This window comes from Pteronotus mesoamericanus, unplaced genomic scaffold (genome assembly GCF_021234165.1).
Source record: "Pteronotus mesoamericanus isolate MK-2021 breed Mesoamerican mustached bat unplaced genomic scaffold, CSHL_Meso_final contig_657, whole genome shotgun sequence".
Classification (NCBI taxonomy): domain Eukaryota; kingdom Metazoa; phylum Chordata; class Mammalia; order Chiroptera; family Mormoopidae; genus Pteronotus; species Pteronotus mesoamericanus.
Window position 1 is genome coordinate 21,173,011 of NW_026555229.1, and position 12,255 is coordinate 21,185,265.

General features: G+C 51.9%; 1 protein-coding gene across 1 annotated transcript in view; it reads right to left on the bottom strand.

The window, feature by feature from the left end:
* Positions 1-222: 222 nt before the first annotated feature.
* Positions 223-12,255, bottom strand: part of CPXM2 (carboxypeptidase X, M14 family member 2) — an 83,934-nt gene continuing 71,901 nt past the window's right edge. Inside the window, exons 11-14 of the mRNA XM_054581783.1 lie at positions 10,365-10,662; positions 6,008-6,147; positions 4,033-4,132; positions 223-888 (exon numbers count right to left, since the gene is read on the bottom strand). Coding sequence (XP_054437758.1) covers positions 635-888; positions 4,033-4,132; positions 6,008-6,147; positions 10,365-10,662 — 792 coding nt within the window. The 3' untranslated portion in view covers positions 223-634. The remainder of the gene's footprint in view (positions 889-4,032; positions 4,133-6,007; positions 6,148-10,364; positions 10,663-12,255) is intronic.

Consider the following 12,255-nt stretch of genomic DNA (forward strand, 5'->3'; position numbering starts at 1 on the left):
GCCCAGCCATCACTCTTGAATTATTTCAGCCATCCTCCCCTTTTATGAGCATGCCATTCCTTTGTTGAAAGGGAAATAAACTGGCTCCAGAGGCCGCCTTGACGCTTGCTTGGTAAAGCCTCTGTTTTCAACAGTTGCACGGTTGATCCGCAGCAGCTTGGGTTGCCCTGGGGCCAGAGAGGGTGGATTCTCTTAGAATGCCCATGAGCATCGGGAAGGGTGACACTGGGGACAGCAGGGCCCCAGGAATACAGCAATGTCAGCCATGCATGCTGCAGATGCACGGGGAACCTGCTGTCACGCGACCTGGGGCAGCACCGGATCCCCCTCCTGCACAGCCAGGAGCCCCGGAGCAGGCGACTTCCTCTCTCTCATTCTGCTTGACTTGCTGAATTCGCTCACTCCTACCAGCCTTTCTCTGCTGTTCTGCCCAAGTTATTTGGATACATGGGAACAAGGAAAAGAAAAGACCCCGAGCCTGCAGCCCTCCCCTGGGACCAGACTTGCAGCACACCCATTCTCCCAGGCCTTCTTGCGTTACAGAGCGAACAACAGGGAGCACGTCCTCTAGGGAGCTATGACCGGGGCGGTTTAATCTGCCGGGGGGTCTGGAGGCGGCTCAAGCGTTGGGAGGTCACCCACGCTGCCGTCTCTTCCGCCCCCGCAGCTTCATCTGCCGGGCTGGCACGCTGACGGGCTGCTTCCCGAACTTCTCCATGATCTCTCGGATCCTGGCCAGGTTGGTTTTGCTGAGCGTGAAGTTGCACTGCGTGGCGCCCATGTCATAGCCAACCATGCAGTTCTTGGTGGACGAGGTGAAGCCTTCTGCCTTGGCCGTGACCACGTACTCTCCGGGGTTCAGGAGACGCCAGTAATCCCCATCGCTGGCTGCGAAGAGAACACAGAGGGGTTTGGAGCAGTTCCTGCCCAGGGTAGATACCAGCAGCCCTGTTATCCCAAGACCCGAGAGAGGCTCAGAGGCGGGCTGTGTGCAAGCCAAGCCCCTGCGGATGCACATTCTTCATGCATTTTGGAAGCCAAGATGCTTTCCTCTTTGGAAACCCCCCTTAATGGTTTTCACAGGCAGGGGTGTGGGGTGTGGACTCCCCACAATGTTAATGTATAGGAGCAGAAATGGAGAAATAATCACTAACAGTCCGTCCTCTGTGACAATAAATGCCGTTCATTGTGAACTTGAGCTGCCAAATGGTATGCCCTCCCCACAGAATGCCGTCTTGAAAAGCTATCATTGCGTGCCTTTTTGGCTTTCCTTAGCATGGCTATAAATATAGAAAAGTAATTTAGGGGTGGGGCTTCTCACTTCTGAAAAGAGAAGGGAAGGATGACATGGGACAAGGGCCAATGGCCTGGGAGGAGGCCCTGGTGTATGCACCTCATTCCTGGTCCTTTTTCCACATCCTGGGTCCAAGAGAGACTTGGAGCTGCAAGGCTGCCCGCTGCCGCCCCAGTTACGCACTGGTCGGTTACCCAACAAGCACCTCATGGGATCTATATCCACCCTGAGCTCTAGGTTAGATCCTTTTTGCATAAAGTGGGGGTCTAGGCCAAGGCCACTCCTTGCCAGGAGCCTACAACCTGCTGAGAACACAGACCCTGACATTAAAAAGGCTGCGAGATGGAAAAGGAGATGCAGCACATGGAGAACACAGCGTACGGAAGAGTCGCACCCCAACCCGCTGACCCTCCCAGCGAAACTCTGATGCAGGCCGTACGAGGACTCCCTTTCCTACACGAGTAATTTGCTGCCCAGGGAGGTGTGATGTCCTGCACAAGGTCACAAAGCTAGTGATTAGCAGGTCCTCCGGCAGCAGATTTGGTTCTCTCTTTTATGATGACCTGAATGTCCTGCTCAATCTAAAGCTTCAGTGCCAGGTAAAGAAGAGAAAGGGCTGGATTTGATGAAGTGTTACGTTGGCCCTGAAGTCTTCCAAGGGGTGGCAGCGAACCCTGTGAATGTGCGTGTGAACACATACCCCCATGTAGACAGAGATAATGCTTTGAAGCATTGTGTTTAAGTTCATGTTACAATCTTGATTCATCAGAGACACCCCGTCAATGCTGTGAGCCCACGAGACCTCAAGATATTAAGAAAACTGAAATGCATCCACTGGCAGCTTGTTACAGGTTCACACAGTCTGCTCTCTGCTAAGCCGGGCTCAGTACGAGAGCCCAGGAGCACCGCCCAGGTAGGGGGATCCCTGGTCTTCCCATTCCCTGTGTCTTCCTTCAGTGAAAAGGCACGGTTTTCCACTAAACCTAATGCTATTCCATGGCTTTTCAGAAGACAAGCGCCCGCCAAGCAGTCTGAGTCTCGCAATCAGGTGGCCTGTGCTTCAGAATGCAGTTCCCCCTTTGGCGACGTCTCTCTGGGCCCCTACAGCTCCCAGGGAAACTGAGGGAGCCAGCCCTTCTCACGCCACGTGTCCTCCTGCCGGACCATGATCCTCCCCTTCCTGTCCTGGCCCTGGGTTAGGGTGCGGGTAGCTCGCTCTTCTTCTTCTGCACTTAACAGTATGTTTTCCCCATGGTACATTCTCCATTAATGCCCACTCCACTGAATGGGAGGGAGACAAACATGGGAACATTTAAGTCAAAATGTCTCATGAACACGAGAAGTCGGACACGTTCAGTCTCAACTACTGTTGGGTAACTGCCCCACTGAGGGATCAGGTCTGCTCGGGGGTGCGCGCGCCATGGAGCTGCAGGGGCAGTCGGCACCCGGCTGGTGCCATCGGCACTGGTGGTCGGAAGGGCCCACCCAGGCCCCAGTGAATGTCCATTCGCTGGCAGGTCAGGTTAGCGTCCACCAAGCCAAGGGCCATCCCACGGAATTCTGAGCCTGGGACCGGGCTGACCTAGTTACATGCATTTCGAAAGCGTTCTTACTGGCTTCTTTCTCTGTAGAATTCCATTTAATACTCCTATTTATTTTATACAAAATCCCTCCTGAAATAAAACTTGTCAGATCACATAAGCATCAGACAGAAATCCAGGCAAATTCAGAGCCGACGCTGAGCACCAAGAGGTGCTGAATAGAGTACAGGAAAGCATCATGTGTAACGCATGGAATTCAGTGACATGGGAACACACTGGGAAGTTATTTATGGGGGAAATAAAGGCAGAGGGAGATGCAATTCCCATTAGCTCATCAAAGCTGTCTCCTTGATTACAGGGGCTTGAAATTCAGAGCTCATTAGGCAAAGTACTCTCTGCAGGCTCGAGGGGCGGCCCCAGGGCCTTTTTATCTCTCACTCGATTGAAAACCCTCCTGGTTTCTCACAGCGCCTGCAAGGCACTAATAGCCTAAGGAATGTTTCGGACTCTTTTATGAATCACTCCTTTAAAGGGGTTCATTAGCAGTGTTTAAAATACAGTCCTAGGCAGAGCAGAGCAAACAGCCTCTGTCATTCATGAGGACTGCCATCGCGCGCAAATAGCTGGCCCCTTAGGAGCCCGCGATTGCATTGGCTGAATGAATGAATGAATGAATGAATGAATGAACGAACGCCCAGGAGGGTTACTGTGTACCTAATGCCACACTACACTGCGTGAAAACATTGTTCAGTGAAGAAACAGGCAACTACATGGTAACACCGTGAGGCAGGGCGTTCCACAGCTGTCGACCACTTCGTGTCTTTTCATGTACATTCCACCCATTTTCACAGTAATTGGCCTTCTATACCCGGCACGTGGGCAGGCAGCCTGATGTCAAAGGACACACAGCTAGGTCTGAATTCCAGCCTCAGCCTATCCCGACGCCCCAGGCTCTCCGTTTCCTCCAGGTCAAACGGGGCGACTGGTTGGGAGGACAGGGTCAGTTAATGGAGGTGAGCAGTTTGGGGGAAAAGGCCCTGTCTCCCCTCCAGGAGGAGCAGCATGGGGTCGGGAAGGGGCCCTCGCCACTCACTGTGAGCTCTTGGAAATAGCCTGTAATGTCCGTTCATTCATTCAAACACTCCCGGTAAATGGGTGTTTCCTACTGAGAGGAAGTTTGCACACATCTGCAGCTACCTGTTCGGATGTCGTGGTTGATGCCTTCTACGGAGATGATGGCATCTGGGATTCCTCTTCCATGTAAATCCCTCACCACGCCTTTGATGCCACGATGTACCTGCTCGTCGAACACGACAAGACACAGGGTGAGCTCACCAACGCACCCCACCCAACCCGCATGATAGGAACAATGAACCTACGGCCAGCTCAGCACCACCAGGGATGCCCATGAAGCCCCGCCAAGCTCAAAAGCTCCCTGGCGCTGCGTGGCTTTGGTGTGCACACTTCTGTATTCCTCCTGGGTCCCTGCTCCAGAAGCCTTCCCCGGAGGGAAAATACCTCAGAGGTTTGAAAAATATTAGGGTCTGAGGTGGTTCAATGTTAAAAATCCACTAAAAATGGAATTTTTATACAATTTATTTTAATTTTCCTGTACTGTATGGACTTATTATAGATGTAAGGATCAGAGAGGAAAGAGGAGTCAGACATTCCTGTAAACAACAACTCTGTCTCTAGGGCCCTTCCGCTGATTAGCTGTGTGACACAACACATCAATTCTGAATCTCGTGTCATGGCATTGTTTCCAAAGACATTCTTTGTATCTATTGCTATGCCTGGGCGTTCTTCCACAGGAGGCTCTTTGGCTAAGCTGGGATCATGACTTGAGTAGGAGAAGGAACTTCTCCTTTTTTCATTTTCCTCACAAAGTCTCAGGGAGGAGACAATGTGCTCATGGCTCCCCAAGGGTGAAAAGACAGTTCACGGTCTCTGTGCCTGCTCAGCGCACTGTGGGCTGCACTGACCCTCTGGGATCCTTCACTGGGCTGACTCGGGTGCTAGGACCTGGGTCAGCCTCAGCCACCGGCGTGGAGCTGCAGGTGCAGGAAGGTGGCAGCCCAAGCCGTGGCTGGATGCTCCTTGTGACTCATCTACGACACCCAGGGAAGAAGGGGCAGGCTCGGTGTACAGCCTCAAGTCTTACTTCTGAATGGACGGGAATCATGATAGAGTCATATTACAGGTTCGAAATCCATTTTTGTTTATTTCTCTGCTTTCCAGTGAGTCTGTTCCTTAGTGGGGCAGGGATGTTATTGGGTAAGTTTTAGTACCAGGCCAGTACACTCAGTGCTACCAGGCACGTCCTTGAGAGCAGGAGGCAGGGAAGGGGGGCGAGGGACCTTGTGTGTACAGCAGCCCCACCCTCCCCCCAACTGGCTGCAAGGGGAACCCTGAAACTTTGAGGGACACTTGTTAGAACTGCTCCCAGAGGCACACCCTGCCCCCTGCAGCAAGACTCTTCAGACTGAGGGCTGTTATGGGCTAGATTGTATCCCCTACACATTTCATATGTTAAAGTCCTTACCCTCAGTCCCTTAAAGTGTGACTGCATTTGAAGAGAGTATCTTGAAAGAGATGATGAAGTTAAAATGAAGTCATCAGAGAGAGCCCACATCCAATTTGACTGGTGTCCTTACAAGAGGAGGAAATGTGGACACACAGAGATGCCGGGACTGTACACCCACAGGGGAAGGGCCATGTGAGGTGACAGGGAGGTGGCGGCCAGCTGCAGCCAAGGACAGAGGCCTCAGAGGGAAACCAACCTGTAGGCCCCTTAATCTTGGACGTGTAGCCTCCAGAACAGTAATTTCTGTTTAGGCCCCCAACCTGTATATTTTGTTATGCAGCCCTAGCTGACTAATATAAGGAGCCTGGACATGTCACTTCCCTGCTCACAGAGCAGTATCTGAAAACTCCCTGGACTAGTCTCACCCACCATGAACCAATGGGAGCGATCATAGAGCTGACACAGAGCTCACTGGCTTGAGTCCAAGCAAGTGCAAATAGACGTTGGTTCCTTCTCACATTGTGAGGCCAGCCCAGGATGATGGTGGCCCAGGACCATGGCCACACTAATTTGATCTCTCACTTTTGGCCACCTAAAGGGCCTCAGTCCTTAGCTAATCCCCCACCGCAGCATGGGCCCACGCCAAACCTGCTCCATGAACACGATTAAGGATTCTCGGTTATTCTCCCACTCCTCGGGCAGCTGGCTCTCGTGCGGGAATTTGTCACAGCCCACGTAGATGGACAGCTCGAAGCAGTTGGTATGAAGGTAGCTGAAATCGTTGAGACCTACAAGCCAACCAGACAACATGTGACTCAATAAGGCCCGAAGTGGCACTGGAGAGACAGCAAGGACATGCAAGAACATGATTCAGAAGGCATCATTTGAACAAGGAGGTGTCAAGTATCTACTAGAGACAAAAAGTTAATTAGAGCAAGTATCAGGGGCCAGGTTTGGGGCGTTGAGAGAGGATGCAGCCGAAATGGTTTCTGGGAAGACAGGCACTTACGCAAGCATCTTTGACAAAAGGAGAACTGAAGTAAGTGCTTTTCAGATAATACTCTCTTATTTTCTTAAACTGAGTTTAACACTACTTTTAGAACAAGGGTATCATTAATTAACAGCACAGATTTTTAGTATTTAATTAATCTCTATAATTATGCTGCTGTCAGCCACAGCTCTGTAAAAGTTTTCTATTCTTATTCATAAAAGCAGCTGTCCAGACCAGCGCTACCTGAGCACTGTACGTAAGCCTGCACCTTCTCCGCTAACTCTTAGGTCACTGAGTCTTCTCCACAAACCAGCAGAGAGGCAGGCAGCATAGCACAACTTTACAAATAAGAAAATTGAGGCAGCCCTGGCTGGTGTGGCTCAGTGGATTGCACCAGCCTGCGAAGGAAAGGGTCGCCGGTTCGATTCCCAGTTAGGGCACAGGCCTGGGTTGTGGGTCAGGTCCCCAGTAGGGGGTGCACAAGAGGCAACTGCACACTGATGTTTCTCTCTCTCTCTTTCTCCCTCCCTTCCCCTCTCTCTAGAAATAAATAAATAAATCTAAAAAAAGAAATCAAGAAAATTGACACAGAGAATGGGTAAGAAATACATCCAGAACTGTGTGCCTAGAAAGGGCGAGCCAGGGTTGGAACCCGGCATGCTGCTCGGAGATGGCAGGGCAAAGGCACTCACTGCTAAGCCCCAAAGCAGACCAGCCCTGCGCATCCTCACGTGACCACAACTGGATGTGAAGGACCCTGCCTAACATGGAACTGGTCCCTGTATTCTCTCCTGCTGCTGTTACAAGTGACCACAAACTGAGAGCTTTAAACAATAGGATTTGGTCTCCCCATAGCGCTAGAGGCCAGAAGTCTGAGGTCAAGGTGTCCTCAGAGCTGCGGCCCCTCCAAAGGCTCTAAGGGAATGTCCTTCCTGCCAATTCCAGCTGCTGGTGGCCCCTGGCATTCCTGGGCTTCTGGCTGCATGGCTCCAGTCTCTGCCCCTGTCCTCACATGACCCTCTCCTCTTCTGTTGCTTATAAGGACATTTTTCAGTAATTTTAGGGCCCATCCAGTTGACCCAGAGTGACATCATGAAATGAACCGCACCTGCAAAAGACCCGTTTTCCAAATAAGGTCACATTTGCAGGTTCTGTAGATTAGGAGGTAAACATATTTTTAGGGGGTGCGGGGCGCTGCCAATCAACCCACTGCCGTACCCAACATCTGGGAAAAGGATAAATGAACGTTAGGCGGCACAGAGTCCCCGTGGCTCTCCTCCTACCATTTTGGTTTTGGAGAGCGGGGTGATTAGTGAGAACAGCGCAATGACGTTCCGCGTGGTCCCCAGGAAGCTCACCCGGCAGAGGTGCCTCTGAGGCGCTCTGAGGGTCACGGGTACAGACAGCGGAGTGGGTGGCCTGGGTTTCTCTGTGTTGACTGAGAGAAAGAGCAGGTCCTCCGTGACTCGACCCGTCTCAGTCCTCACCTGTCCTGTCTTCCCTTGCTCCTCACTTGGCTCACCATAGTGCTAAGTGATGCACCGCTTGACATAAATGTGTGATTAAAAGTCATAACTTTGGACATCAAGAGCAATTCTGTATCAGTCTGCTGCCTAATCTCTAAAGTCACAGGCAAAATGATATAAAACATATGGTCCCTCTATTGGTTCCAGATTCAAACCATTCACACGTCATCAGCCACAACACGTGTAATAAACAAGGACATGAGCGCCGTGGAGTAAGAGTGGGACGGTGTCAAGTTCATAGAGAATCCTCCCCAGGGGCCTGGTCTGGTTGGAGAAGGTCGGTGCAAAGGCCAGGCCCGCGCACTCAGCGGAGCGCCAACTGTGGAGTTACGGGGAACGCCCGCAGGGGGCCAGCCAGCAGCACAGGCAGGCAGGATACTGGGGTGTGACTGAGAGAGCTCTTCCCGAGCCATCAGTCCTGGCTGGCGACAGCAAGACACTTCCTGTGTTCTCTCCTTGCCAAGAACCCTGCCCTGGTCACAAGCTCCCACATGGAGCCCAGAGCTCTGCGTGCGCAATGCTGTCTGCACACTGGCCTTCCTTGTGGGGGAGGGCGCAGGAACAAAGGGGGTCTCACGTCACCTGGGACTTAGAGAACACACAGCACAAGCGATGTGCCTTTGGAGAGGCACAGAGCCCCGCTCTCCGGGAACTAACGCTCCTCAGCGCCACGCTAATGAGTGAGCGAGACCTGTGCAGAGAGGCGCGCAGAGGCGGAGGGGGAGGCGAGGAAATGAGAAATCGCATTTCATTAATCCACAAAGAAATGAATCTGCAGGCTTCATCACACCGCCAGGAGGAAGAATGATTAAAGGGGCTTAGGCCACCCCATGGCTCTGCCGCACAAGTCCCTGAAAGAATGGAAAATGTAATTGATAGAAAAAAAATTAAACGCCGCCGATGTGACTGCGTGGCAGCCAACGGTTCAAAGCGTTACCGTTGACCTGACGCTGAGAAAGACAGCCGCGCCCACTCCCAATGTGTCACAGCAGCCAGAAAAGTAAACACACATTTCACTAAAGATTATTGCAGGTTTTGGGGGCTAGAACTGAAAAGCAAGAAGGCTTTTTGACCATTAGGAAGTTTTCTTGCCAGATAGGGATTTGCATTTTTTTTTTTTAAATTTTGTACAGAGCAAAACCGTGACAGAGATAAATTAAATGTGCCTCTGCTTGGTAAGTAACTACAAAACATGGCAAGCTTTCATGTTTTAACATGGCCACAGAAATGAGTATTTCTGCTACTTTTTATTTTCCTTTTCCTGAGGGTGGAAGCATACCTGAAAAGTATGCGAAGGCTGAGTCTCCGGCAAAATAAAGTAACAGCCACGTTCATTGGTAGGCTATGCTCCTGAGAGAGGCTTCGTGGGTTCCATTGGCTAGGAATTCACCACAACTGCGTGTTTCCAACAAGCCAGACGTGGAGCAAACGAACGTCTCTCACCTGCACAGTCCTCACAAGAGTCCTAGAGGGGCCACCATCACCAGTCATCACCATCGTCGCTGTCATTGTGCCCATTTTACACAGGAAAGATACGGGGGTTCAGAGAGGTAAAGTAACGAGCCCAGGGCCACAGAGCACCCAACTGAGGAACCGAATTTGAATCCAGGCCTATGTGACATGGGATGTTTTTCAAATTCATCGGTGGTTTGACCAACCCTCACAAAGTCAAGGAAATGAGCAATGAACACCGTGCTCAGGGTCCTGCCACCTCAGTCCAGAGGGACCTCAGGGAATGTGGCATCTTTATCCCCTCTCCTGGGGAGCCCTGGGCCAGAAGCAAGTGCTTAACCTGAAAATCAGACCGGAAGCCTCTGCGGCCAGCCTGTGCCGACCGCGGGGTCAGCAGCCACACCACGCAGCCCCCTCGCGCACTCAGCGGGGCTGCCCCCAGACGCCGCCGCACGGCTAGGGGAGCCCGCCTGCGGACCTCCGGTGGACAGGCGGTGTGCGAGCCAGCCTTGCCCCCGCCGCCGGGCCTCAGGACACACCTGCAGCTCGGAGCCGCTTCACTCCTGCGCGTGGGATCCACGCCTGGCCCCTCCGCGGGCTTGCCGCGCAGGACGTCCTCCGCAAGGGGAACCGCGCCGGCGCGCTCTCTGCGCCTTTGCTTTTTGGTCAGGTATTTCCCCACGTCCACGTTTGCCCACCTCTGACCCTATACAATCCGCAATGCTCAGTGGCTAAGAGCAGACCCCGGAGCCTAACAGACCCCAGCCCTGCCCCTTTTTCGCCCGAGGAACACCCCTTCCTGTGCCCCAGCTCTTGTTATTTATAAAACGGGAACCAGCCACGCCCCCTCCAAGGCAGGTAAGGATGAAAGGGGGTTCTGCAGAGGGCCAGGACCTTTGAGGGGTTAAAACTGGGGTGCCAGTATTCTGATACGCTAACGGGGGGGGGGGATGGTTAGGAGGAGGTGGCCCGCAGGGCCCCTCCCTGTCACGCTGTCATTGGCCCCGTGATGACAGCCAGATGATCAGAGACTTACTTCCGGCCGCAGTGTGCCAGGAAGCCCCGTTGACAGTCCCGTCCTCCTTCTGGAAGTCCTCCGTGTGGCACACCCTCCTCCTGGTGTCGGTCATGAGGCGATGCGTGGAGGCGTAGGAGTAGGCCAGCCAGCGGAACACGTGGTCGTCGGGGGTGGGCGTGCGCTCCTGCGTCCTCCACAGGGACCTCACCATGTCGTAGGGGTAGGCCACCACCAGCTCGCCCCCCTGCAGGTTGCCGCCCAGCACGAAGGGGATCTTCTCCATCCAGGCGATGACGGCCCTGGTCTCCACCGCCACCTGCGAGCATTCCAAATTAAGCGCTTGGAGGGATCAGAGCAGAAGGAAACTGCCTCTTCTCTCCCTAGCGTTCCCAACAGGGACAAGGTTGGAAAGGCGGTGATGTCACAGGAGACACTTGGGGAAATCTCGGATTTCAAAATCTGTCCTGAAAAGGAACTGGACTTTGTAGAAATGATGGATTTACAGAAGAGAAATCCCGGGAAGCTTCTGTGTGTAGGAATATTCCAGTTCATGACAAAGAGGGAAGGGCAGAATTCGAGTGTCGAGATTTTGCAACTCCGGTGACAGTGGGTGGGCTGGGTTCATCATTGGCCACCGAGAACCCAGAGAGAAACACAGCCACACACACCATGCCTCCTGATGGAAGAACAGGGGCCTCAAATATATTAACCCCAAGTCAGGCCAAGCCCCTAGCCCAGACTTGTAAAGGACTGGGCAGTGTGCACACATTTTAGACTTTGTGGGCCACACCGTCCCTGTCACGATTACTCATCTCTGCAGGGACGCCCTGTAGACAATACGCAGATGAATGAACAGAAGCTGGGTTCCAATAACACACCATTTACAAAAGCAGACCTGGGGCGGTGGGGGGGGGGGGGGGGGGGGCTGCGGGCTGGAGGTTGCCAGTCTCCATTCTAATTAGCCTCGTCTAGTCTGGATTCACTGCCAATTTACAAGGAACAGAGGGATATGTGACATGACCTCATAAGAATACAATTAGCTGAACCCAGACAAGGGGAAATATTACAAGGCTATCTAGCTGTTTATAACCCCGTTGTTACAAGATCAACAACAATAAAATTGCAAGGGAAAAAGAAAGTGAGAGGAGAAATCTGTCATTTAAATGAGACTTAAAAGATTATAAACGAATCAAAATGAATGGGCTTTATTTGGATCCTGCTTTAAATGAGCTGAGGGAGACGGAATGATAGCAACAAAAGTTAACGACTGGCTAGACATTTTATAATATTAAGATGTAATTTATTTTTAGATGACAATGGTAATAATTCTGGGTTTTAAAAGAGAGTCCCATCTTTTAGAGAAAGTAAATATTTACCAATGAAATGGTACTGCGCCTGGCATTTGCTTCAGTAACTGGGGGCGGCGGGGAGAATGTGGCTGAAGGAAGAGGGCCACTGGTGATGTTAGAAACTAGTATTGGGACGCTTGATATGGGCAAATACTGATCAAATGAGTGAGCTATTTGTCAAAAGTTTCAAGTTACTGATCCCTGTGAAGATAATTCCAGCAGAATAAAATCAATAAGGAAAAATAAACACTGGAAATGATTTAAGTGAGCTTGCCACGTGCTTGCCTGAAGCCTGCCATTTCCCTCCCTTCCCTGCTGTGGGTGGGTATCTTTTGACTAAATTCTCGTCCATGAAATCTAAGCAGCAGTATTAGGTAGGAATGCCAGGAATGCCTCTTCAAGGGACTGAATTATCCGAGAGGAGGGCTTCTCTTTAACCCTTTCTCTTCTCTTCCTTCACCGGCACAACAGCCGGAGCACTCCCACTGCTACCTCGGATTATGACTTTGAGGATGAGAGTCACATGCTGACAAGGTGGCAGCAGAAAGATGGGCGAGTCC